The sequence below is a fragment of the Plectropomus leopardus genome, chromosome 2 (assembly GCF_026936395.1).
Source record: "Plectropomus leopardus strain MGB_pleo_1.0 chromosome 2, ASM2693639v1, whole genome shotgun sequence".
Lineage (NCBI taxonomy): Eukaryota > Metazoa > Chordata > Actinopteri > Perciformes > Serranidae > Plectropomus > Plectropomus leopardus.
The window spans coordinates 21,698,126-21,724,723 of NC_142177.1; the positions used below are offsets into that span (position 1 = coordinate 21,698,126).

The 26,598-nt window shown below is 38.6% G+C and overlaps 3 protein-coding genes across 5 annotated transcripts in view; all 3 read left to right on the forward strand.

The window, feature by feature from the left end:
- Positions 1-516: 516 nt before the first annotated feature.
- Positions 517-14,862, forward strand: LOC121956685 (nuclear factor of activated T-cells, cytoplasmic 2-like). The gene is made up of 10 exons (XM_042505046.2): positions 517-832; positions 2,236-3,214; positions 3,765-3,936; positions 4,429-4,631; positions 5,247-5,419; positions 6,336-6,476; positions 9,423-9,478; positions 9,766-9,898; positions 11,777-12,418; positions 14,483-14,862. The coding sequence occupies exons 1-10, from the start codon at positions 742-744 to the stop codon at positions 14,527-14,529; spliced, it is 2,637 nt and encodes an 878-aa protein (XP_042360980.2). The 5' UTR covers positions 517-741; the 3' UTR covers positions 14,530-14,862.
- Positions 14,863-16,577: 1,715 nt separating this feature from the next.
- On the forward strand, positions 16,578-19,931 carry manbal (mannosidase beta like). Of its 2 annotated transcripts, none has more exons than XM_042499038.2 (3): positions 16,578-16,763; positions 17,134-17,290; positions 19,509-19,931. In XM_042499038.2, exons 2-3 carry the CDS (start codon positions 17,141-17,143, stop codon positions 19,617-19,619), a joined length of 261 nt encoding a protein of 86 aa, XP_042354972.1. In that variant the 5' UTR covers positions 16,578-16,763; positions 17,134-17,140; the 3' UTR covers positions 19,620-19,931. The 2 variants fall into 2 exon arrangements, with proteins under 2 accessions (XP_042354972.1, XP_042354980.1); XM_042499046.2 differs by having other exon boundaries at positions 17,137-17,290.
- A 2,260-nt stretch (positions 19,932-22,191) lies between these two features.
- The window catches only part of LOC121956703 (proto-oncogene tyrosine-protein kinase Src-like), a 28,827-nt gene continuing 24,420 nt past the window's right edge, over positions 22,192-26,598 (forward strand). For both annotated transcript variants that reach the window (XM_042505070.2, XM_042505079.2), the window contains exon 1: positions 22,192-22,682. The gene's annotated coding sequence lies outside the window, so the exon portion shown is untranslated. The remainder of the gene's footprint in view (positions 22,683-26,598) is intronic.

The window sequence follows — 26,598 nt, forward strand, 5'->3', positions numbered from 1 at the left end:
CCTGATGTGTTTTATAAATACAGAGCAAATACTTATTTGAAGGATCAGTTTATTGTTGAGCTGAATCTTTTCATGGGATTTGATTACTAAATGATGATTATTAATCGACATTGCAATTTTGGACGACATACTATACTGTGACATTTTTATGATATTTTAGATTACAAACTATGCTGTGACTTTTTAAATGACATTTGAGCCCCTCTCCATTTTCCTGTTAAAGGCATTGACGATTTTTGCTCTCTTTTTTTCATTACTTTCATTTGAATTAAAGGGTGTTTATAGGTACTGTTTAATAGAGAGCAGACTGCCGTATGTTTAGTTGATCTTTATATTTCATACTGAGACTCCACCTGACTCACAAAAGGAAATGGGGCTTGTGTAGAGTTTGAACTGCACTCTTTCACTCACTCTCTCTCTCTATCTCTATCTCGCACACGCACACACACACACACACACACACACACACACACACACACACACACACACACACCCCTCTTGTCTGCCTGTCATCATCAGCAGTGACAGGAAGCGTCTGCCGCTCGTTTTCTCATGTTGCGCTGTTGGATGTTTTATTTGAGCAGCTGCCAAATGTTTTAAATCTTAGAAAACACACGGTAACCTTGTCGGTTTCTTTAATAATTTTCTTTAATGCGCAGAGCTGAAGTTAGTCGGCGAGTTTGAAAGTTAACACAAAAGATAAACTTGTGGAAAGTAGATTTTACATATTCAGATCTGGAGATGACTTCTGGAGGTTTGGGCTTCCCCGGGGGCCTGAGTCAAGACATCAGCCAGGAGGAGCTGGACTTCTCCGACCTGTTTCTGTATAAAGGTGTGTATGAAGCCTGCTTTTACGGAGATACTGTCATCTCCTCCCCACCTACATTTTTTTTCTTTGTGTATTTGTTTTTAGGATGTGAAGATGATGGCTTTGTGTTGAATCTATATAGCACTGAAGTAAAGTGGCGTTTGGACCTCCATCTGTAGCTACTGAGCTGTCAAGTACTGATGTTAAACTGTAATATTCCTCTCTAACTGTCATTAAGAAGAGGGCAATTAAACACACCCTTCTTTCTGTTTTTAGAAACTATAGAAACAGAAAAACAAGCATGAACTGTCTTTATCACAGTCTAATGGAGTTCAAATTCGCTCAAAATGTGTCAAATTATTTTCAGTGCAGGAGTATTTATGTCTTAAAGGTCCCATATGATTTTCAGTTTTAGGTTCATATTTGTATTTTGGGTTTTTACTAGAACATGTTTACATGCTTTAATGTTCAAAAAAGACATTGTTTCTCTCAAACTGTCTGCCGGTATATATGTGTGTTCACCCTCAGTCTGAAACGCTTCGTTTTATCACCCGCCTCTTTAAGATCAGTCTTCTCTGTTTCGTCATTGTTACTCGATCTTCCACATCTATGCTCGTGGCATCGTTTCTCCGTTATTGTAGCTGGGAAATGGCTGTAACTGGCAATTTCAGATGATTAGATATGTGAAATCTGCAAACCTGTTTGTTTCTGTTGGCATTCTTAGTGGTAGCTGCAAAATTTAAAGGTATATTGGTGGTCCGTCCTATTCTGCTGGACTTATTGTTGTACTCTGTTGCGTTGCTAGCATCTTTGATACAACAGCACGGAAACTGCACTATACTGCTGTGGACAGAGGCGCAGCAAATAAAGCCTATTTAAGCCACCTTAAAAAAAGTTTAAGTTTACACTATATTTGGAATATTTTCTCCACTGTACTTACACACTAGTTGAGGCAATGGTAGATGAGCGAGCAACTTCAATTCTTTGTAAAATTATTGTTTTTGTTAATGGAGTCTGGTGGATCCGTCAGACAGATTTAAGAGTAATTTTCTCAAAATGAAGAAATATTCAACAAATGCTAGTGCCATTGTCTAAGAATAAAAGGCGGTACAGCTACACTACACAAAAATGCTGCAAGAGGACAAAACAGCTTAAAACAAGTCATAATTGCCCCCCCCCCTCCATCTTACTTTAGTTTGTGCAGTGAAGGCACAGTTTCTATATACAGACTGTGTGTGCATTTCTCTGTGGAGTGTTTTGATACTTTGACACAGTACTTACATGGCACATGGCACTTATACCTGCTTTATAATGAAAATGGCAGAGATATCTGACTCAAAATGTAGGGACCTCTAAACATCTCTGAAGGGGATCCTTGTAGTTTGGAGATGTGCGCACAAATTCATCCTCATTTTCATCATTGACAGATGACTCAGATCCTCTCCTTCACAACGACAACCACCCTCCTCTGCTGGTGCTCGACCATCACGCTGTGTACACCTCCAGCTCCATCCAGCCAGCCTCCAGTCAGGACCCCTCCTCTCACAGCCCCACCACAGACGACCTGTCAGAAGCGGTGTTTGACTCTCTGGGGCTGTCATCAAGACAAGGCACCATTCCTGCTCCCAGCCCCCGGATTGAGATCACTCGGGTATCGGGTGACTCTCTCAGCTCTCAGCCCCTGGAGCCAAGCCCTGGCACCAAAGCTCTGGGTGCCTACAGGGAGTGTGTGAGTCCTGCCAGCAGTAACTCCTCCACCGGCTGGACCGCAGAGGTATACTCTCCTATGCCTTCACCGAGTGTCTCTCCATCTAATGTAGGCAGCTGTGGCGTGGGGTTGTCCGGCTTAGACCTCTGCCCGGGCCTCCAGAGCATCCACACCTCCTCTGCCCACTCCTCCCCAGGAGCCTCACCTCACAACAGCGTCACAGACGAGACCTATCTCCTGCCCCAGAACCAAAGAATCGCCTCATCTCTTCCCCACCAGCGCTCCCGCTCTGCCTCGCCACACGGAAAGCGCTCCTACGACAACACCCACTCCTGTCCGGGGGGCACTCCTGTCAAGCAGCGCTCCCGAAGCCCCAGCCCCATCCCCTCGCCTCATGAGCAGCAGGGGTCCTACTACCTCCACCAGTACCAGGCTCCAGCTGAATTCCAGCCCCAAGCTCAGGCCTCCTCCTCAGGCCTGGAGGAGATGCTGAGCAGCCTCAGCTCCAGTCTACCCAGAGCGATGCCCTCTGCGGTCGTTCAGGCCCAGAGACAGGATTGTGTGTATGGAGAGGGCTACGAATGGGCTGTCGAGCAGGAGAGAATGGGCAGGACGGGGGCCGAAGTCAAGTCTGAAACCTTCTATATGATCCCAGCTGTGTGGCCTCCTCCTCATTCAGTCCACCATGGAGCATTTGGGTGTGTTGTCTGTCCTTTCTTATCACTTTTCCTTATAATTTAAATCTTTCTATTGATCTCAAATTTAAGTGCAATCAGCCAGGTTTTTTGCCCACAATTTAAACGTTTAAAACCTGGAAAAACATCAGTTTTCTTGTGCTGTGTTCAGATGCCTTTCACATGCATTTAAACCTTTGAAGCCTGAGCAAGTAAGTTTTGTTTTCTTTTGAAATCATGACTAAGAAGGCATGAGCAACTTGGAAAGAGATGTTTCATTAATAGCAAGAAAAAATGACCTGAAAATTAGTTTAAAGAGAAAGGCAGAGACAGAGAATATATTAGAAGATAACAATAAAGAATGTGAGAAACGTCCAAAAAATGCTATATTGTTCTGATAATAACTATTAAGTATTTTATCTATATAGTTACTTATTCTTTTGATTTTGTTTATTTTGTAACTTGAAACTTCTTGAAAGTTTTTGAAAGAATTTAAGCCAATTTTCTCCGGTTTTAAGGGGTTAATTGACATGTATGAGATGAGTTGTCTCCTCTCTCTGTGTCTTTTCCCCAGTGGTCTCTCCATGGCTCCACTCCCGTCTTTAGAGTGGTCGTTGCCCAGTCAGTCTGATCAGTATGAGCTTCTCATCCAGCAAGAGCCCAGATCTCACCACCGAGCTCACTATGAGACTGAGGGCAGCCGAGGAGCTGTGAAGACACCTAACGGAGGGCATCCGGAGGTTCAGGTGCTTTTTTTGGGTGTGGGGTGTGCAAAGAAGAAAACAAAGAAGAAAAATCACTCTCACTTCACATTGTGTCATTGCCAGTTTTGTAAAGAGAGAAATAAACTAGCAGAGATAGTAAATAAAAGGATGCATTTCTTGGATAATGTTTATGTGAAGCCATGCAAATTAATAAAAAAGTCTGATTCCTACAAGGGCAAATTATTAAGACATGCATTGTTTTAATGTGGTAAAAGACACATGCAGGAACCACATCATGGGTCTGATTTATTTACTGCTCTGCTGATTTTAATGAGTTGTTGCTGTTGGTTTTCCCTGCACTGATCCACAAACGGACTATGAAAATCAGTGTTCTTGCTACGCCAGTTAGATAGTGACCTGCTCTGAAATCATCCCCAAAGGAGATTTATTGTGCCATGGTATGAATTTGTTGTGTGTATTGTAGATAAACTCAGTATGAAGCGTGCATTTAATCGTCTCTGTTGCACTCACTAGCTCCGTGGGTACCAAGGCACAGCTCCGCTGGGGCTGCAGGTCTTCATAGGAACAGCAGACGAGAGGATCCTGAAACCCCATGCCTTCTACCAGGTTCACCGCATCACGGGGAAGACCGTCACCACACCCAGCGTGGAGAGGATGATAAATGGGACCAAAGTGTTGGAGATCCCACTGGAGCCAAAGAACCACATGAGAGTAGTGTGAGTGGCACAGTAGATACATGTTATTAAGCAGTCTGTAGTCACTCCTGTGGTGTTTTTGCATATCCTTGATACAGAGATACATTAAAGTCACCAGTACTGTCTGTGATATCTGTTGTCTTTGGATTTACAGTTAATGAGTTAGATTTTTTCTCACCAATTGATTTTTTTTTTCTATCCTCACTCATGGTGGTGATTGTTGCACTTTCCAGTGACACGACTTTTGTCTTTTTTGCTCCCTACATGGTGCTGTTACTGTAAATGGAAACATGAAATGCATCACTTCCTGTTTGCCTGAGAGTTTTTCCAATAACGGACTAGCAGGCACGGAGTGACTGCAACAGCAAAAATAGAAACAGTTTGGCAGACTTGACATATGACGAATCACTGAAATACAGCAGCAAAAAAGTATTTTTGAAGTGTCATGGAACAAACCGAAGTTATTACTGATTTATTGAAATGGCCACAGATTATATCAGCAAACTACTCTTTGACTATGTGTATGCAGAAATTATTTTGCAACATATTTAGAATAAAAACGAAGTTCCTAACAAAGCACTTTGGCCTAATTTAAGAAAACATTTTATCTCTTCTAATCTGTCTTACATTTTACAGGATTGACTGTGTGGGAATCCTGAAGTTGAGAAATGCTGACATTGAATTGAGGAACGGTGAGACAGACATTGGACGGAAAAACACACGTGTGCGTTTGGTGTTTCGTGTCCACATCCCTCAGCCTGGAGGCCAAATCGTGTCTCTTCAAGCCGCCTCTCATCCTATTGAATGCTGTAAGGAAAGTTTAATTCCTGATGAGATAAATTATGCTTCCTGTCACTGGATGATGACGTCTATTATTACAGAACTTGCAGTTTTAGTTTTATGTATTTAAACTACTGTTTTTATCTTCATGTGTAAACGTCATGCCTTTTCAAACTACTTAAGCGTAGGCCATGCATATATCCATCAATGAAAATTTGAGTTAATAAGCATTAAAACAAAGCTTTGATTAATTTAGGATGCTTTGGCTGTACTTATTGTTGTATAGTGCTTATGTTGATGAATGTTAGATAGCTTGTTGGGTTGCTGAAAAGTTTATTAACTTCATGACTGTACTTTACTCAATCAGTCAATCAATTAGACTTTATTTGTGTAGCACTTTTCATACAAATGGACTGTAACACAAACAAACAAACAAACAAACAAACAAACAAACAAACAAACAAACAAACAAAGAATCAAAAACAGTACTAGTTAAAACCAGGAACTGAGGAAATGCTACCATAATTGAGGAAACACCAGAGGCAAGATGAAACCTATAAATTGAAAGATTAAAAAGTAAATAAAAAAATAGATTAATAAATAACATGATAAAAGCAATAATAAAAATAAATAATTAAGATAAATAGATGAATAAGGAAAATACTCAGACTGTAATTAACAGGTAAATGAAAGGATAACAACACATAGTAAAATAATAAATAAATATGTTAAAAAATAATAGAATGATTAAAAACAAGTAAACTGTTAAACAGACTATGTAAATAAATAGTCAATAGATAAATAAATAAAGTTCAATTAAAAGACAAGTTAGTCCAACTGTAAAAATCAGTTTTTAAGCAGCCAACTGCCCTTAAAATGATCCCTCTTGATGTTTTCTGTCCTCCATGTGGTCTTTAATGCAGCTGTGTCTCATTGTCTCCGCAGCCCAGCGCTCGGCTCAGGAGCTCCCGGCAGTTGAGAGGCAGGACCTGGACCGATGCTCTGTACTTGGCGGCCAGCAGATGGTCCTTACAGGACAGAATTTCACATCTGACTCCAAAGTGATATTTTCTGAGAAGACACAAGGTGAGGAAGACATATTTTTAAAACCAGTAATCATATTATGTAAGGTCATTTTACCCCTCAAATTAATTTTCAAGAGGTCATAAAGTTGAGCCACCACATATAATAGTGGGGTACATGAAGGGGGCCGTTCATCCAAAAATCAGGTTACCAAGTACATTTTTTCCTCTTCCCTGTAGTGCTATCAATTTATCAATCTAGATTGTTTCGGTGTGAGTTGCAGAGTGTTGGAGATATCGGAGTCTGATATCGGAGTCTGACATATCTCCAGTATAATGGAACTAGATGGTTTGCAGCTTGTGGTGCTCAATCGTGACCCTGTTACTCAAGATAATCCATATAACTTGTTATGAACACTTTCATGTACGAACGATTTTCTGTCTACCAAACTAAACCCACCAACTGTATCACAGCACAGAAGGAAGTGTACATCTACTCATGGAGGAGACGCCTGTGACAGCATGAGATGCAAACATTAATGTCATTGCCCTCAGCTGAGCTCTAACATTAACTAGCTCAGTGGTGCTAGCTGAGCTAGCAGTAGATGGACACTTCCCTCTGTGCTGTGATACGAATGATGGGTGTAGCTCGTAAGGAAGAAAATAGCTCTTACCAAACAACCAAACTACACTTGCAAACCGTATCACTGTGCAGAAGGAAGCACAAGTGCACATCATAATTTAGCATGTTGTCATAAAATAGCTGAAAATGACATATTATAGCTTGTAGAGGCATGTCATAGCATAAAAAGTGGGTAAAAAGGGCCAACAAAGCCCCAAAACATCATGATTTAGCATGTTGAAAAAATGGCCAAAAATCGAAAAATGTCAAATTTTGTCGTCTCAGTGGTGGGAATCGTTCAGGAGAAAAAAAAGTTCTTACATGAAAATGTTCACAACAATGTCTGTGGATTATCTTGAGTGAAGAGGTGATGATTTCTGGAAAAAGACATTGCTGTTTAGTTTTTTTTTAAAAAAAGGCAGACATTTCTACAGCCAATATCCCCAACATTGCAACTCACACCAAAACAATCTAGATTGATAAATAACACTACACGTAAGAGGGAATGTGTGTATTTTTGATTTTGGGAAATGAGCCTTTTCATGTTTTTGCTGAGATTTAAATGTGAGGAATTACATCACACTTATGTTTGAGAGTGGTGTAAGTCTCAGCAAAAAAGTAATTGTATTTCCCATGTTTACATACTCCTTTTAATACATTAAGCATTGTGTCATGTTATTATGAACCCTTCACGTGTGTGTTTTGTTGACCTTTGATTGTTATGTTTATATTTGGACACCAACCAGATCTCTACGACTAAAATAGAGTTATACTTTACGCATCACCCGGATATATCTTTGGCCTTCTAATATCCTGTTCAAGCACAACCTCCTACTCCTATAGTATTTGTATTTTCATAGTATTTGCATATTGCCCAGGCAACATCAGTGACGCACATCTTCCTTCAGCCCCCACTTTTATGTCTCACAAAATGAGCCATTAGTGTAAACTTTTACTGCCTTACTGGAGGTGACAACTTTTATTTATTTCTACATGGAAATTTCTCACCTCGTTACTGCTCCCCCTGCCCACACAACATTTAACACAGGGTTACGTGGCGTGAGAGCAGGATGGGTACAGTTGACTGCATGTAAAGCCTCCCTGTTGCTTGGCGTGGGGTTTTTGTGCAACAGGATGTGGTTAGACAGTCTGATAAAGATTCAGACCCAGAGCAGAGGCTTTGTGTGTGTGTGTGTATATGTGTGTGTGGTTTTTTTGTGTTTTTTTTTCAAAGCGTGGGCAGAAAACAGAAACAGCAGGTAAAAACAGAGGTAGGAATGAAACACTGAACCAGACATAAAAAAGCGCTGTTCATCTCTGTCTTTGTATTAAAGTGCTCACATAACGTACTGTAAATTAAAACAAGGACTGACATCATCTGATTTCTCACAAACTCATAATAGTAATATGATAATAATAATAGTTCAACATAAAGCATAATTTGTTTATTTGATTCCCTCCAAAGAGTAAAAGGAGAACATTTATAGACCAAATCAACATGACAGCATGCTCAAAACAACAGAAACTTCGAGGTAAAGAACTGATATATGATTTCAATTGCAGAAATATGTGAAATCTGCAAATTTGCTTACTTATGTTCACATTAATTTTAAACATGTTCTGTTAAACATGGTGGTCTGGCCCATCTGATTTTCCGCTGTGTTTATTTTATGTAGCCTACTGTAAACCTTTGCATGTGTCTTTGATAAACCAAATGTACCAGCATGGAAGCTAAACAATGCACTGCAGTGCAGCAAAATGCACTGTAGTCCTTTGAAAAGACCCACCTAAACAATGTATTCATTGGATTAAATCTGCGATATGTTTGGAATATTTCCAACGCTTTGTCTTACACATTAACTGATTGAGGCAGTGGTACACCAGCAACTCCTGTGTTTTGCAAAGTAAAATGACTTTCAGGTTGTGGCTTCGGCTAATGTATGCAACTTTGAGTTTTTAATAACCCGTACTGTAAATAAACATTGCGATTTGGTCTATACCACTTACACATCTGTCAGGCAAATACAGTACATGGTTATAGCCACGTAGCTTAGCTTTGCACAAAGAATTGGAAACAGGGAGAAACAGTGAGCCAAAGGCAACAGAATCTGCATACCTTGTACCTTAAAAGCCCAGAATGCCCAGTAGAACCGCTTGTTGTTTTTACACTTTGTGTGTGTGTGTGTGTGTGTGTGTGTGTGTGTGTTTGTGAGCCAGGATAGTTTTTCCCTGTTTCCAGTCTTTATGTTCAGCTAAGATAACTGGCTGCTGTTTGCAGCTATATATTTCTTGTACAGACAAAGCTATTTGCTTTCTTTCAAATTTTAAACTACTGCTTTAAACTTCCTCTGCTTTAATGCGTGCTCACTTTACGCCCTCTGCTTTCAGATGGGCAGCAAATCTGGGAGGTGGAGGCCACTGTGGACAGAGACAAGACACAAGCTGTGAGTTAACTTTCACTATCTGGACTGACACATGTAAAATAATTTTACATAACCAACACGGTACCTTATGTAGATATACATTTGATCATTAATTCAACATTGTCTTTCCACACACAACATGCTGCTTCATTTATAGCATACTTAAAGGGTTTTATTTTTGATACCGATTCCAATCTGAAATGCACAAGCGGGAGATATGGGGCAGCCTACGCCTTTCTGTTTCAACATGACAGTGTAACTGAAGTGTGAACTTTTCTTTCTTCTTTTGTGTCACAATCCCCATCTAGAACATGCTTTTTGTCGAGGTCCCTCCGTATCGAAACAGGAACATTTCCCATCCAGCCAAAGTCAACTTCTATGTCATCAACGGGAAGAAGAAACGTAGTCAGCCTCAGCACTTCATCTACACTCCTGTGATAGGTATTTATCTGTCAGCTCTGTCATTACAGGAGCAAGAGGGGAGGGCTACTTTGAATGTTTGAGAAACAGGAAGGTGACTGAAAGGTCATCAGTGTCCAGGTCACCTTTCTCACCTTTATCAGCACAAATTCTAGACTAAAAGATTTGGTGCATTTAGACCTTTGCTTTTACACTGATGCCAGTAAAGGAAGAAAAAACCCACATAAACTTAATATTAATTAGATCAACCAACAATTTGACCATCCAAAGTCAAACTTAGCATACAGGAAATAGCAACATTTTAAATCAGATTAGATATAGCTGCTTTACAATTAAAGCAACATTTCAACCTAAAGAGAGTTTAACATCATTAAAATTAGCTTCTAATTTACAATGAAGTTTTACAGTTTCACAAGAAATCAGTCCCAGGCACGAGAAATCAGTTAGTCAGTAGCTGTTTGCAGTGAGCAGCAGGTTTTTGTGTGGGGGGACGACTCTCACTTGCTCTAAAGCGGAAAGTCACTCCACTATTGTTTTCGCTCTCTCCACCTACATGAAACATCTACAGTTAAAAGGCAGACACACACTTTCGCACACTTCACAGTTTTTTTTTAATTAAGCATTTTAGGAAACAAATAAGGAAATAAATAAAGTAGAAATAGATTAAATAGGTTGGGCAGGTTGAGTTGGTGCATAAAGAAGTGTAAATTATAAGCTTCATCATGAAATTTAGTGGTGTGTTTTTTTTTTTAATATTACCCAATCTATGTAACATCCTAGGACTCAGGCTGACATAACTATCCATAGAGCAGACACAGCTAAAAATGTATCTTTTGGTCGGTCACTATGATGCAGACTGAAATTTTTCAACAACTATTGGATGGATTGACATGAATTTTTCACGCAGACATTTGTGGTTCCCAGAGGATGAATCATAACAGCTTTAGTTACTTCTCCTGTAGCGCTGTGCCTTGGTTAATTACTGGATACAAACTAATGCCATTTCCATCAGCCTCAACTGCAATTTGTGTGTCAGCACTACTTAGTAAATGTTAGTATGCTAATAGGCTGAACTAAGATGGTGAAACCGATTATTGCCAGCTAAACATCAGCATGTTGGGGATGTCATTGTGAGGATGATAGTATGCTGACATTAGTTTGATGCACCACTGTGCTGCTAATATGGCTGCAGACTCTGAGGCCTTCATGGTATTTTTTTAATCATCTAATAAAAATGAAGCACAGCAAACCTTGCTCACTGAGTTTGATTGGTTTTATCACTCTATTTGTTGTGAAAATTGGCAATACATTTGCTCCTGTGCTTCCCTCCCTAGCTGTGGCCTCTCTCTGCCCGTGTCTTGCATTTGGCAGCCACCTGAGTTATAAAATTATAGCTATGGAAGCAGCTATTGAATTGCGCTCTGCTGTAAATGCCATTATCATTGTTATGCATTTCTGGATAGGCTAACATTACCTTCAGTTTGATGGGGAATATTTTAAGGACATTATTTCAATATATTTCCACTTCTTTTTCTTGCTGGCCCGCTGTCCATTTCTGCTCTGTTTTTCTCTCTTGTTACGGATGTATGTGTCTTGAATGCTTCCTTGTCAAACTACACTCTCAAGGCTTTTGATGAATATGGAAAATGCAGAAAATTAAACCTGTTCAGAAAACTTAAATGACAGATGAAAGGTTTAGAGAGTGTGTGTGTAAATGTGATTGACACAACATGTTGTAGGATTTTTTTTTTTTTTAAATGTACAACAACTCAAATGAAAACTATGGACTTGGTGTGCAAAGGCCTTTAGTCCAGCTTCTGTACTTATACTCATGCCAGTAATGCAAATGAAAGACTTTCACTGATTTTTCAAACCTTTTTTAAAACATTTTTATTCCAGCCATCAAGGCAGAACCTCTGGATGACTACCAATTGAATTCGTACATCTACTCAGACAATCACTCTCTGTCCGGCCTGTCAATGAAGTCACTTTACCATCACCTGGAGCAGGAGAGCAACCTTCAAGCCTTGAATGTTTCTCCATCAATGTACCATCTAAACACTGTAGACCCCAGAGCCCACGTGTTACTCCCTGATTCACTGGACGACCAGCCAGTTTACTACCAGTCCAGAGCCGGCACTCTGATCAACAACCCTGTGCTGTACCACACTGCCAACCAGCGTTACAGCAACTGTGGTGCCACCCTCCTCGGTGGATCCCTGATAGCTTCCCACGCTGCCTCCACCCCCGGTCAGTGTGTCAGTGCCAGAACCCCGGTGGGCAAACTGGGTGAAGGTCCTCAGATTGCTGATTCATTTGAGGCCTGTTTGGGGTCAAGACATCAGAGCTTTGTGCAGACAGCGCTGCCACTGGGAAAGTCACCACCTTCAAGATACATCCAAGGTCAAGTTCAAGGGAAGGCCAGAGGCCGAGTGGAGCCTGTGACCCAGATCAGCTGTGGAAGAGGAAACCATGAGGAGCGAGCTCCAGAGAGGGTCACAGTTAAACAGGAGAACCTCCGCTATGCTTGCCTGGAGGATGGTGAGTACTTCTATTACATCTGTCAATGTGTTTCATACTTTTTTACTTTTCTCACATTTATTTTGTATAAACAAGTGCAACACCACAAATGCATTTGAGGAGCAATTGATTGAAAGTGTGTGTTGATAACCCCATTTGAACAATAATGGCATCTCAGCTCTCTCTATGAGGCTCAGGTTTTCGACTTACCTTTGAGTGTGGCTGTTTTGAGTTTCTAAATGTTGGGAAAACTGGTCGTATGGACTAGTTCTTATCAAATGTAGCCCAGCCCTATTCAGTGAGTCTTTATGTTCTGCATTTAATAATGGAATATTTTGTGCATATGACTGTGACCAGAGAGAAATATGCAGCACAGTTACAGTTTCTCTCAGTCAGTCAAGGTCTGAGGACCTGTCTACACATATTCAGATATTTTTGAAAACAGATATTTCCCCCTCCATTTAAAAAAATTAAAAAATTCTGTCCACACAACCTTTCTTTTTTTTTTTTTTTTTTACAAAATATGAAAAACATCACCAAGCCCTTGCCAGGGGTAGTCATTTGTCCAAGCAGTGCTAACAAAATGTTGGCAAACCGTAAATCCATCATTGTTGTTGTTTCTGGCGTAATCTCATGCTTGAGGCTCTGTTTTACACAGATACAAAGTTAAAAATCTTCATGTGAGAACGCATTTTTAAAAAAATCTCAGTTTCAGTGACATAAAACTCTTTTATATGTGTAGATGGGACTTGAGTCTTTGATATTTTGATGATAATAGAGTATTTTGGGTTCCTGAAAAGCCAACAGATCACCAAACCTTTAAGTTGAATTGTAGAAGATTCAAAAAACATGCAAACCTGCCCGAGCGATGAGTAATTGTGGTCCGGTCTGCAAGAGCATACAAGCATACTGAAACTGTACGCTTGCAAATCCTGCTTTGTGGTTTTCTGTTGGGTCTTTCTATCCACTTTCCTGTCTCTTTAGGTCTTACTTACACACATCCGAAAACACTCACTGAACTTGTAGAAGCTTCATGCACAACCTCAGTCTCATTTGACATTTCATACAACTTGCTCATGACTGCAGATGCATTTGAGGCTGATGAAGGAGCACTGCCATGAAATGAGAGAACAAATGATGTACCCTGACCTTATTTTTGGTGGGGCAAAGTTTCTCTTTACACCTCTGTAATAGAAGAGAGAAGCAGGAAGTGTATTGTATAGGCAAATACATGCAGACACACCTGTGGTTATATTAAAAAAAAAAGCAGCAATGTCCTTTGTTCTGGTCTATGACACAGTCTGGGGGAATAGTGAACGTTGAAGTGAACACAACAAGCTGTTGTTGCATCAAAAGCAAATTAACCAAAATACACTGCTGTGTTTGTGTTATTAATTCTATTATTATTTTTTTCATGAGATGTAAAAAAATATCTAGAACATTTTCATTCTATCATGTGCAAGAATCAAGCTTATTTTGTGAGAAAAGCGATCATTGAGCAGAAGTGCAGATAAATCTGTGTTAATAAAATGAGACATCTTGTGGCAATATTTCATTACATAAATACTACAGAGACTGAATCACTGGACTGGTGGATGTGTGAATTAAGAACATATCTGGAGACTCTGAGGTGATTTTAACCACAAACCACAGTGTCATGTTGAGGTCCGGCTAGGGGGCCTCTGTTACACTCTCCTTACCCTCATTTCCTGTCACCTCTTCACTGTCACCTCTCTAAAAAAAGCATAGAATTCCCCCAAATAATCTGATTTTGGCAACACCTACTGGTAGCTTTGACGTCAAAACACTGTAGAAGAATCCACAATACCTTCACCCTCCAACAAATCAACCCAGTAACTTGAGGGAGAATGAAGTAAAAGCAGCAAGCAGCACTATGTTTTTTTTTTGTAAAGAGAAACATATGCATCATACTTTAAAAATCCACACGAAATATAGAGCCAAAAACATTAAAAATACAAGATGAATTATTTCAAAATATTACATGAAATAAGCATAATATTTCAATTTAATACAGCGTGGTTGTGAATATTAAAGGCACTCACCCCTGTTTGTAATGTTTTCCAGTGAATGACATCATAAGAAGAGACATGAAAGGCCACAATGGAGAGTGATCCTGGATGCCTGCAGCAGCCCTGATGTTCATCAGATTATTCATAACATGTAAAATATAAAATCCTGAATGTCTAGGAGTAAGCTTGTACTTGTAACATTTGCAATTTAAAAAACTGGATTGGTGGCAAAAAATAGAATCTGATCCAGTGTGGGCTTATGTTGACTTCATAACTTTTAGCCAAAGATATTATAACACATCACGCCTTATACTGAGTATCTATTGAGTCTTTAATCTAAGCTGTTTGAAATTCTCTTTGTTCATATATTTGTACAATTGCTCTTTGTAAGCATGTATAAAATATTTTATATTAAATGAATTCTGTTTATATGAATCAGTGTGGTTGCACTAAGGGCAAATTTTCTCAATTAATACACCTTTAAGAAAAAAAATCTTGATCAACTTCTTTTGTCTTTGAAATGACTTTTGCTGTCATGGAGATGTATTTCAGCCACCAAAATGAAGTTTAAAAAAATCACAGGCATAGGCAGTTTATCTTTTGATAACTAAATAAGTATGTTGTTGTTGTCACTCATTTCACTCCAATTGTTCACTTGCTTCTGAAGTGAATAAAATTGTGAAAACAAACTATAAAAGTAGCCTGCTCACTTAACGTAATTCTCTTGGAATGTTGAATCATGCAGTACTTAAAGTAAATACTAGTAAATACTTAAAGTGGGTTGTTGAAACTATAACAGTGAATCCATTATGAGCAGTGGTGAAAGAATTATGTAGATTCTGTAACAAAGGCAATCATATCAGAATGATGAAGAGGAAACAAAGCCATATCTTCCTACAGCGGGAAGTGATGCCCAGTCCTGCAGCTTGAAACTATCCATCCTGACCACCAGTCCATAGAGGACTGTGTATTTGACACTTTCATAAAGAAGATGATGATCTGCGAGACAGTTTGTCTTTACAGCGCTCAGACAGGAAGTCAATCTGGACTGATTCATTTCAGAGACTAAATAAACAAAGTCAATCATTTATGGAGCAAAGAGTGAAAAAAATGAGGTAAACATCAAATACTTTGAGCACATTTTCTGCTGGTGTCTTATAAATAAAAAAAAATGGTTTTGGGTTCAGGTGTTTGGATAAGTTTTTGTTTTTAATCAAACTCCAGCAGAAAATGTGCTCAAAGTATTTGTATTTAACCTCAGATTATTACTTATGCCCTCGTGGCATGTCCAGACTTTTTTTTTTTTGCGCCAACTTCCCATACCAATGTTAACCTACGTACCCATACTTACTTTGTTACCTACTTTACTTCTTTTACAAATATTGCAGTGTCTTATAGTTTAGTTTAAAAGATAAATACACCTATTAATCAGAACATAACAAAGTGACCCCACACAAATGTAAAATAAAGCTTCCATACTTTGATAAATATTTTTTTTTCCAAATGTAAATAGTACAACAGCAAGTATAAAGTGCCAACAAAATTGAAATGCCAAAAAGTTAAATAAATAAGCCCGTGTGAACAAACTTTTAACAGTTGTATCAATTTATTTGTAAAATCAGCCAGGCTCAACACTACTCTGGCACATTACTGCCTCTTAGGTTTAAGATTGAACTGCATCCATAAACGAAAATTCAGTATTCTGGTCAATTAGTTCAAACTGACTGGGCAGAAGCCAGTCATAATGGGATGGCACCTGTATGAAAAACTGTAATCTAACAAAAAATAGTAACGATGTAGTGGAGTAAAAAGAACAACATTTGCATCTTAGATGTATTGGAGATGCATTAAATGAAAGTAAACTGCAAGTACCTGGAATCTGAAGCACATATAATTGAGTAAATACAGCCTACTTTATTTAATTTTACCACGAGAGACCAGGTTAGTCTGCTAGCTACAGCCATGAAATAATACAATGAAAATGTTATCATTATCATTATTATATTTTTAATTTAAAATCAATTTTATCTATGAAATAATTTCATCTCCCAGTAGTCAGATTGAAAGGGTATTGTTTTTTTTTGTCTAACAAAAACAAAAAAAGTCTAAAACGCCAGAGGGCGACATTTTCATAACATTCACCGGGTCGGAAGTGGAGCTCAGATTTGGGACGTCACTTCCGATGAGCGGATGTTTTTTTTTCCTCCTTTTGTACGTTTAACAGCATTTTTTCGTTGAAAGTGTTTTACAGCTTTACTAATATTCCTACTTTTGGTCCTGACTTCTACGTAAACATCTCCGTAACGACAAAAAAGAGTGAAATATTATCGTTACTGGTAAGCTTCTGCCACACATATACTGTACTCGTGCTCAGCGTTAGCTCAAAGCTAGCCACACTGCTGTGCTACGCTGGAAATGATCCGTAGCTGGGTTGTAAATGTGGACTAGCTGGGTCTACCACAACAAAAAATGACCGGTGAAAGTTTTATATGATCAACAACACTATATGAGAGAACAATACGTCGTCTACATTACATTTCCACGCTTGTATGATGTTGCAAGTTCATTGTTTACATTGTATAAGACATGTTCTCTCTTGATTTTCTGTGGGACCCCATGAGACCTCACATACACCACTTTCCGGGATCGACGACATATTTATTTCTCTTCCTGTGAACTGTGGTCCTGTTCCCTGTTTTCAACCAGCAGCAGCATGTCTGCAGACCTGGACCTGTCCCCTCCAGAGGTCCCCGAGCCCACCTTTCTAGAGAGCCTGCTGCGCTATGGGCTGTTTCTGGGTGCTATCTTCCAGCTCATCTGCATCCTGGCTATCATCTTCCCCACGTCCAAGGGACATGAACAGGTGGGTTGACAACGAGAGAAGGAGAGGAGCTGGTGTCATATGTTGTGTTATGACCACCCCCCCTCAAATAGTGCGTCCGTCTTCATAGAAGAGTGTCTCCCATGCTGCTGCCCTCTGCATTTGGGGCGAGATAGTTAGATAATGATCGGATGCCATAGGAATCAGGGATACATTTGGGCTAAAAGTGAGAGGAAACACCAATCAGTAGGAAAACATTTCAACACAGACAGTGATCAAATATCACAGTATCCCTGTCTAACGTTTTCAATCCTTTTTTTGTTTACATGTATTTTGTTAATGGGTTGTCCCTTTGTATTAACAAGATATAATGGAAAGAAATAGGGATTTACAAGTAAGTTGTATTAGTAATCCACTTCATTTTTTTAGCCTGTTGATCAAACTGAATCGCCTTGTTTTTGTATTTCAATCGTTGAATGTAGATAAAGTATGAAACCAGGCTGTTTTTAGTCATTTGCTCAAATAAATGGCTTGGCTGTACTCAAGGAACAATCCCACTCGCAGATTTCAAAATTTTTACTTATGCTATTGTGAGGAAATTTTCTCAGTATGGCAACACGAGTTTGAGTTGATTGTGACTCAGTGTAACAGTAAAAATATTTTTTGTATGAAGCTCAGTATTATAATATTTTATTTATTTATAATTAATATATAATATATATATATATATTCTCAACAAATGATAAATAGTACAAAATTACACAGGTCATTTTCACAAAATGCTAAAGTTTTAACTACTGAACTGTTCAAAGTTTAGGAATAGCACACTTGTGTCTTAGGTCACTGACCTAAGATAGACTTTTTGGTATCACTCCAACTAGGAGTGAAATATATTTGGCTCAAGCAGAGGTGAGAGTTATTGAGACCATGCAATAACACCATACAGCCAAGTTCTCTGATTGAACCACTAGTGCTCAGTCAGTGCAAATTATTTGTGTCTTATCTTAACTGTATTTATGACTTAATATAATGCAATTTATCAATATACAACATGGCTTAGTGATTGTCAACAATAAAGCTTGAGCTTTTGACTTGAACTCTGTTCAGTAATGATTTTCACCTCAGTCGTGCAATGCAATGCTCTCTATGGTGGGTACATCTGATATCAAAATAGCACAATCAAAAACAGTGTGCAGTCTGGCCCAGCTACTTATAGTATCACTAGGAAAACGGTTTAATTAAAGGTACACTATGCAGAATTATCCTTTAAAAAACAATGTATAGAATCATAAAAAAAATAATCCCTCGTAATCATCACTTCTGACCAAATAGAAATGTGTGGTAGTGTATTTATCTGCAGAGGGGCAGGTGCCAGACTATACGCACTGTGCATCCAAAAGGAAGCTACGAATATCAAAAACACAGTGTTGGAAAATTGCAGCGAGGCAAAAAGTCAAGGGGACAAAGTGGGGATTGACTTCCATTTTTGTTGTCAATACTTTTTGCATACTTGCTACATATCATACTTTTAATGTCTATATTTTTTATAACAATTGTGCAAAAGAAATCTTGCAGAATGATACTACTCAGTCTCTCTGAAAAACAGAGAAACCAGACATCTTTTAGAAAGTGCAGTGCAGAATATCTTATTTTTGAATGTCCACGAAGACAGAGCCACCAAGGGCTACTCAAACAATCTCTATACTAACGACTGTCAGGAGAGATTATTTATAGACAAGAGCAATTAAATCCACTGTCTAATTATTCTATTTTCAGACACTATCATCAGATGCTCTGATTACTCTCCACAGTATGTCGCCATTTCATTCTTTACAGCAGCCTGCTGTCAATCTGCAATCTGTCAATGCTGTCAATCTGTTGAAACATATCTGAATTTCTTTTGTTTGGGGCATGTGCTCCACAAACTTTGGCAGTTTCATTCAACTGTTTGTTAAATTGAGATTTACAGAGTCTGAGCTATCTAGAGAGATAAAAACCACATTGCCAAAATGTGTATTATATGTTATCACTAATTACTACCCATCTATGCACAGCATATTGTATTGATTTACTAAAATAATATCATAGCACATACTTTTTGTGCAAGTGTCAGACAGCAAAAGCATCATCCAGATATATTTTAAGAACAGTTATCTAACTGTGCATAGCAGTCATGTCTTTTTACACCATATTTAAAATGACTCAGAGGATTTGTGTTGAAATTACAGGGTATTTAGTGCGTCCTGTGTTTGCTCTACAGGAGGAGTCTGAGTCCACTGATGGCAAGGCTGCTGAACAGATGAAGAAACCCAAAGGACTGGCGCCTCAGATTCGACAGAAACCAAAGAAAGAGAGCAAAAAGAAGCGATAGATACTGCTTTGTGTGTTATCGGTTTGTGTGAATGCGGGTGTGTAGTCATCAGTGAGTCATCGTTGGCATAGGTACTTATGTTAAAATAAAAAATGATGTGCATTTAATTTGAGACACTTTGGAATGACCTTGGGCTGTGTGTCCTTCACATTCAACACAGTATTGTGATGATGTGTGCTGTAATTTATGCAGCCACATGCTTTGTTGAATATATTGTTTTGTTTGTTTAACATTTGTTTTCTTTTATAATTGAATACAATTGAATTGGATTCGGATTTCAACAGACCAATAAATACATTAGGTAGTCATTCACCTTGACTGTTTATATTCATTGCTAAATGTCAGTTTGGTTTGAATGAGTCATCATGAGGTCATGTCCTGTCTTACAGTTACTCATTTTATATGGTCGAATACATCATAACTTCTTATAAAGCTACAGTCTTTTGTTAACCTTCACATAACACTCAGACACCATTGATGATACTGGCAGGGGCTACTGAATCTAAAATTAAAAGACTAGGGATGAAGGACGATTATATTAAATAAAAAGCTCATATTTAATTTAAAAATCAAAGTTAAGGAATCATTACTGAAAAAGTTATATTTGCCATATATTTTTTTAAACTTTCAAATCAGGGTTTGTACAGTGTAAGACACGTTAAATTTAATACTTACTGCTTCTTTTAATGCTGTCATTCAGGATTAAATTTAGGACCAATTTTATAACCAAAATTAAGGGGGAAAAATAATATGAATCAACATTTTTTACTTAGTAGGGTGGAGGATAATTTTGCCCAAATGTTTACTGTTACATAAAGCATAATGTTGTTGGTCCAGTGAAAAAGTTAGATCTCTTAATTCCCATCATGGTGAGCTTAAGAAGATGGATTTGGCAAATATTAAATAAACAAAATGTTACTTTTGATATTTTACAATGCAATGTCCAAAATAATAATAATAATAATAATAATAATAATAATAATAAATAGGGCTGGGTAAAAAAATCGATTCATCAGTGCATTGCAATATGTTTTTTGTCAATTCAATATCGATTCATAAAATCCCGAAATCGATTATTTCTGTTGTGATGACGCATCGCTCCTGTGGGGGCAGTGTGAGTGCCGCTGCAGAGTGACTGACGGTGTTCAGAGGTCCCGCTTGACCCCCAAACACCGGCTGTTGTTTAGTTATTAAAATGGCGACAGTGGTGCGAGGTAGCAGTGTGTTAAAATCATCGGCGACAACATTAAAAGCCGACGTTTGGATACACAAAGTCGATAGTAGTTACGTCGAGTGTGAGCCTCGTGAGTCAGTGTTAAAACACCGCAACAATAAGACGAACCTACGTAACCTTTGAGCCGACAACATGCAGATGTTTTGCAGCCTGTTGCTAACGCTAAAGCTGTGGATCCAGGTAGATAAATCCTGCATAAATGTTTATTACTTTTTTTAGGTTCGGCTCAGGCAAAAATGTGCACTTTTCTGTACTTTAAATTAATTTTATTTTAAAATTTGTTTAATAAATAAAAATGTAGGCTAATGGTAAAATAAGTTTGGTGTCAGTTTGTTCTAAATCAATACAGATAATGAACACTTTATTGAACACATATCAGAAGGTATTTTAATGAATTATCTGGGTATTTCTGACATCAACACACCTAACTGAATCGATAACGACACAACTGATCGATATTGAATGGAAGCGAATCGTGACCCAAAGAATCGAAATTGAATTGAATTGCGATGTTCTCGACAATACCCAGCCCTCAGTACAATAAAATAAAATTCGACTTCCCATGTTTGGGCATTTTTGGACCTTTTTAAAGATTTTAAATCAAAATAAGGTCTTATTTTTTAAATTAACGAATTCAGTGACATTTAAGACTTTGTACGGATCCGTGGGAACCCTCTAACTATAGACATATATACATATTATATATGTCTATGCCCTCTAACATAGCAACATAGGTTTTAAAAAGACTTCACAAAAAATGATTTGTATTTAAAGAATTTGTAGCAACTGGTCACTTTTGTTGAATAACTTCACATTCAGTCACATCTAAATCTAATCAGGCATTTCATTTAAGTAATATTAAGTAACACTGAGTGTTTCCTCAACAAATGTTGCTAGCTTGGCTATTTTAATTAAGTTAAAGCACTAAATGAATAAAGTTTAGTTCCTGTTGTTTCCAGCACGTAGTTCCGATCCTCACCGATGACTTCCCTATAATACGTTTTTTTTCCAGCTTTATTTAACAAAATATATTTACAAAATAGTCCGACTAACAACAACACAGGTATACATGAGAGCACTAAAAGAAAGAAGAAAAATGACTTACTACACAGACGATAATAAATAATAAACATTAAACCAACACAATAGGCAACAAAGATATTTAAAATGTTATCAAAACTAAAATTTAAAATTTAAGTATTTTTGCGTGTTGTTGTAATTACTTTTAATATCAAAAAAGCGACTCCGGGTCGTGACTCGTTGATTTTTAGAAAAGCTAATCGGGGGTGTTGTCATGTCGTGCCTGCCAACGCCTCGCTGAATTCAACTATCACACAGCGTCGAGTTACGCAACACAACGTGAATCTCCGTGCCTCCGCCGCCTGCTGCGTACAAAGCGTAAAATCCAGGCTCATCATATTTGCGCTCTCGTGTTTCGTCAGTGATGCACAATCCCGTGCCTTCCCCCCTTACGAGGCATGTCTCCTCCACACCACACCACTCCTGCCTCCTCGCATGAATTTAGCGCGCCGTCGACTCTCCCCAGCTGAACAGGCTGCTTCACCGAAGGGTCGGTGTGTGTTTGTCCGGCCCACCGCAGCCGCCCCGGCAGCTGTGCCCTCTGCTCCCGAAGCCAGTCCCCGACATGACCTCCCCTTTCCGCGATTCTGCCGATATTCGCTAAATGGGATTCGTGGCTGGCCCGAGGTCTCTACAGCTACTGGCCATCCGCTTCCATTATTTCTCTAATGAGGACAGCCATAAGGATTTAACACGGTTCCTCGCTGCGCGTCTCTGATTTTTGGGCTGAATCTCCAGACGCGACAAAGGTGAGTTAATTAAAGCTTGATAGAAATTTACATTTATTTCGAAATTGCACCCATGGTTTCTGGTTTGTTGCTGCGTGCGCTCCCGTACTGATGTTTTACACACATCGTGTGATACCCCTCTCTCACACTGACTTGTATTTCATTGTTGCACAGGCCATTCAGTCAGTGCTGCTTGCACATTTGGTCAGTGCCACTCAGTTTGTGCCAGGGCTCCATTGTTGACGATTTACTACACCCCCGTACAAAATACGCACCGTATGTGCTAATGTCATATTTCGGACCTCCTCGCGACCACAAAATGCTTAATGAAAACGCAGTAAATCGATTGCGCACGGAAAATAAGAGCCAACAATCCATCGAAATTCAAAATGGAGCTGTAACAGCACCTGTTTTGATTCATCAGGCCGCATATGCGCTGTATGCGAGCCTGTCACAGCAGCATTGTCGCCTTGTATCCCTGTTCCCATTCACAAATCCCTGTTTACGTGCGTTAATGTGGATCAGTTTGGCAAACACGAACTGTTTATGTTTTTGGATTTTTTTTTTTGTTCTAATTCCCTCCCATAGCAAAGACGTTATCATCTTGACAGCTGCTACTCCTGTAGGCAGCTACTACCCCACCCCTTGTTTCTTTGAAAGCAGCTTTGCTGACAACTGGTGTTTAATCCCGTGGAAATAGAATTTTAATTATGTGGCTAATCTATTTACAGTCGGTTTTGGGATTTGGATATGTTCCAGCTAATTTCCATAAAGCAGTTGAATCAGGTTTGCAAAAACGACACGTGAATCATGGGAAATCTCAACACTGGGATTTTAACACTGGGCAGCCTGAGGTGGTGCTGTAATATACTAGCCTCATCTGACAAACACAAAGGTACATAGCATGAAAAATAACATTTAAAATAGTTAAATTGTTGTTTGACTTTATTTCAAAGGTTTTTTTTTTACAAGCTGAGAGAGTGCACACAAGGGGTCATAATTCATAATGTTGCCTTTCAGAGAGCAGTAAGAGATTGATAATGGTCTGTGACTAAAGATTATTTTAATTATTGATGAATCTACTTAGAGTTTTCAAATAAGTGTTTGGTCCATAAACATCAGCAGATATTGAAAAACGTTCCAAAAGGCCCAAGGCTACATCTTCATACGCTTTGAATTGTTTTGTCTGTGCAGTTCAAAACAAAGATATTCCAGTTATTGTCATAGAAGACAAAGAAAACTAGAAAATGTTGCTAATTGAGGAGCTGGATTTTGAGCAATTTCTCCTTAAAAAACCTTAAGTGATTTAATCATTTATCAAAAATGTAATTGATTATTCTTCTTTTAATTGACTACTTGATTAATTGCTTGAATGTTGCAGCTTTTGTTGGCTTTAAGTGTCAAACAGGCTTTCATGTTCCTGGTACTGTCGCCCCATTAAAAGAATATATAACCTACATATCAGGAAATACTCAGCTTCCTTTCGGAGGGCCACTTTTACACAGTGACAGGAGACCAGGGGCCAGTTAGTACATAAACATTAATCATGATTAATTAAAAAAATAGCCTGGACCTTTGTCTGGGGGTCTGAGGGATCATCCCTTGGCACTTTTTTAAATTAAAAGGGCTACTTGACCTGGAATACCTTGAAAATCAGACATTTTTAAACTTGGTCCTTGAAAAAGTACTTGAATATAATTGAGAGGAGAAGTGAATATTGCATTATTTTATTAAATGTAATTGATAATGGTTTTAAACTTTTTTTGTTATTTGCCAGTCGCATTCATGAATAATTTAACCAGTTATTAATAATAACTTAATTTTAGGCCCTGGTAGCATGTGTTTCTCAATTCTCTTACAACAGATGGTTGTGGAGACAAAAAAATATTTTTTTAAAATAAAAATGAGTGCTCGGTAAAAGTCCTTGAATTTGACTTGCCCTAGTCTGTACCAACCCTGTAAGAAACAAGCTCTATTGTAATGCCTTTTTTTAAAAAAAAAAAAAAAGCATGCTGGCACCTTACTCACAATATAAAATGCAAAAAAAAAAAAAAAAAAAAATTCTCCAGTGTGAATGAGTTTGTTTTCATTGTGAATTAGAAAAGGTTGGCTGTCACTAGGCACCCACAAGTTGAGTGTCATTGGCCTGCAGGTACAGTAGGAGCCTGAGTTTATTTAAACGTTCTGTTAATCACAGAAATAAGAGATGCTGTCTGTAAATTACTCGAGGCTGTCATTAATAAAAGTCATATGAATTTGTAGAGTTAATAATTTACTAAGAGTGTGGCCACTCTGTAATGAAATAGCATTCATGTCCTCTTTCCCACCCTTTGCCCTCCTTTACAGAGACAGGCATGTTACAGCAGCTATTCCACTTGCAGCATGAGCCTCCAGTTAAAATGTACAGAAAACGGAAGTAGGTTTTATCAGCTGAGAGCCAAAATTCCCCTCTCCTCCTCCTCTTCCTTTTTCTTTTTGCCTCTCAGTTTTTGTCACTGAGATGGGACAGCTGGACACAGGCTCAGACTTGGCAATGTGAGTGGGGTCAGCAAAAGAATTTGGGGAAAAGATAACAGAGAATATCTGATCGAGGCATCCACAGTACTGAAATGGGACAAGACTTGATAGTTACATGACTGCATTGTCTTTTCGTTGGCCCTCTTTAAAGCAACTGCCTGCTCTCTCTAACGCAGGCTATATATAGATAATCTGTGTATTATATATGTGGACTGCGTAGTTTCATGTTATCATATAGCAGGGTTGGACAGTGATGCTAATGTGCACATTTCCTCTTGTTTTGATCTTGAGGAACCATCATCGTCTCCCCCCTCCCTCGCTGCTCCTCCCCAGGGCAAACTGTAATTTTCCCATTCGACTGAAACATTGGCTCGAGCTCCTTCACTCTCTGCAGCACAGTGGCAACTGTTACCGTCTGTTGTGACTCAGTGAGGTTTGTCATGGCCAAATGTGCTTATGTGCCTGACCAGAAATGTACAGCTTGTGTGCTCAGCTTCAGATGGAGGATTACAAATGCTGATTAGACAGGGGAAATGTGAGGGAGAGTTCAACTCGACGTGCAGTTGGAACCTGTGCAAAATCAAATGGAAGTTGGGCTTAAATGCAGCACTTTGAAACATTATCTAACAAATTGCTGCATTTATAGTAGGGAACTTTCAGGGTAATGTCCAGATAAAATTAGAAACCAGCAACTTGACTTTTTTCCCCATAAGACTCCAATGTGCAGGTAATTGGGAGGCCTGAAGTAAAGGCGCACAATGCTGACTTTGGATCATCAAGAATTTAAAGGATAGGTTCATATTTTTTTTTGTTTTTTTAATACAACACTCACATGCTTACTCTCTTCCTGTTAACTCCTTGAAACCTCAGCAAATTTGCTTGATTTCTTTCTTAAACCCGGGAGGAAGGCAATGAGCAGAGAAAGAAGAAATGACCCAAAAATTAGCAGGAAATTATTAAAAAGTACAATAAAACTATCTGATAATTAGTAAGGAAAAAAAAAAAACAAGACAAAAATTTTTTCATAAACAAATTCATTAATTTCTTGCAATTTTTGGAACATTTCTCACCAAATTGCTCATTGACCTTTCCTTCATGTTTTTAAAGAAATCACACCTATGTGCTCAAGGTTCAGAGGTTTTAATACTTGTGAAAGGTGTCCGAAAGCAGCACAGAAAAGTCTATTCAGGTTTCAAAGGGTTAACCTAACCTGTGTCACTCCTGTCCCTGAAGAGGTCCCTTCCTGACGCAGCTCCAAAGCAAGAGTCTAAATCTACAGTCTTCATTCTGTGCAAAGTGCATTCTTTAGTCTAGGATCTGGGGCTTCAGTAGTTCGAGTTAGTCTAATGAAGTCAGTGTCCTCCAAAGTTACAGTCAATACCTCATTGTGTCCCCGAACAATGGCTCCTTGTTGAGCTAT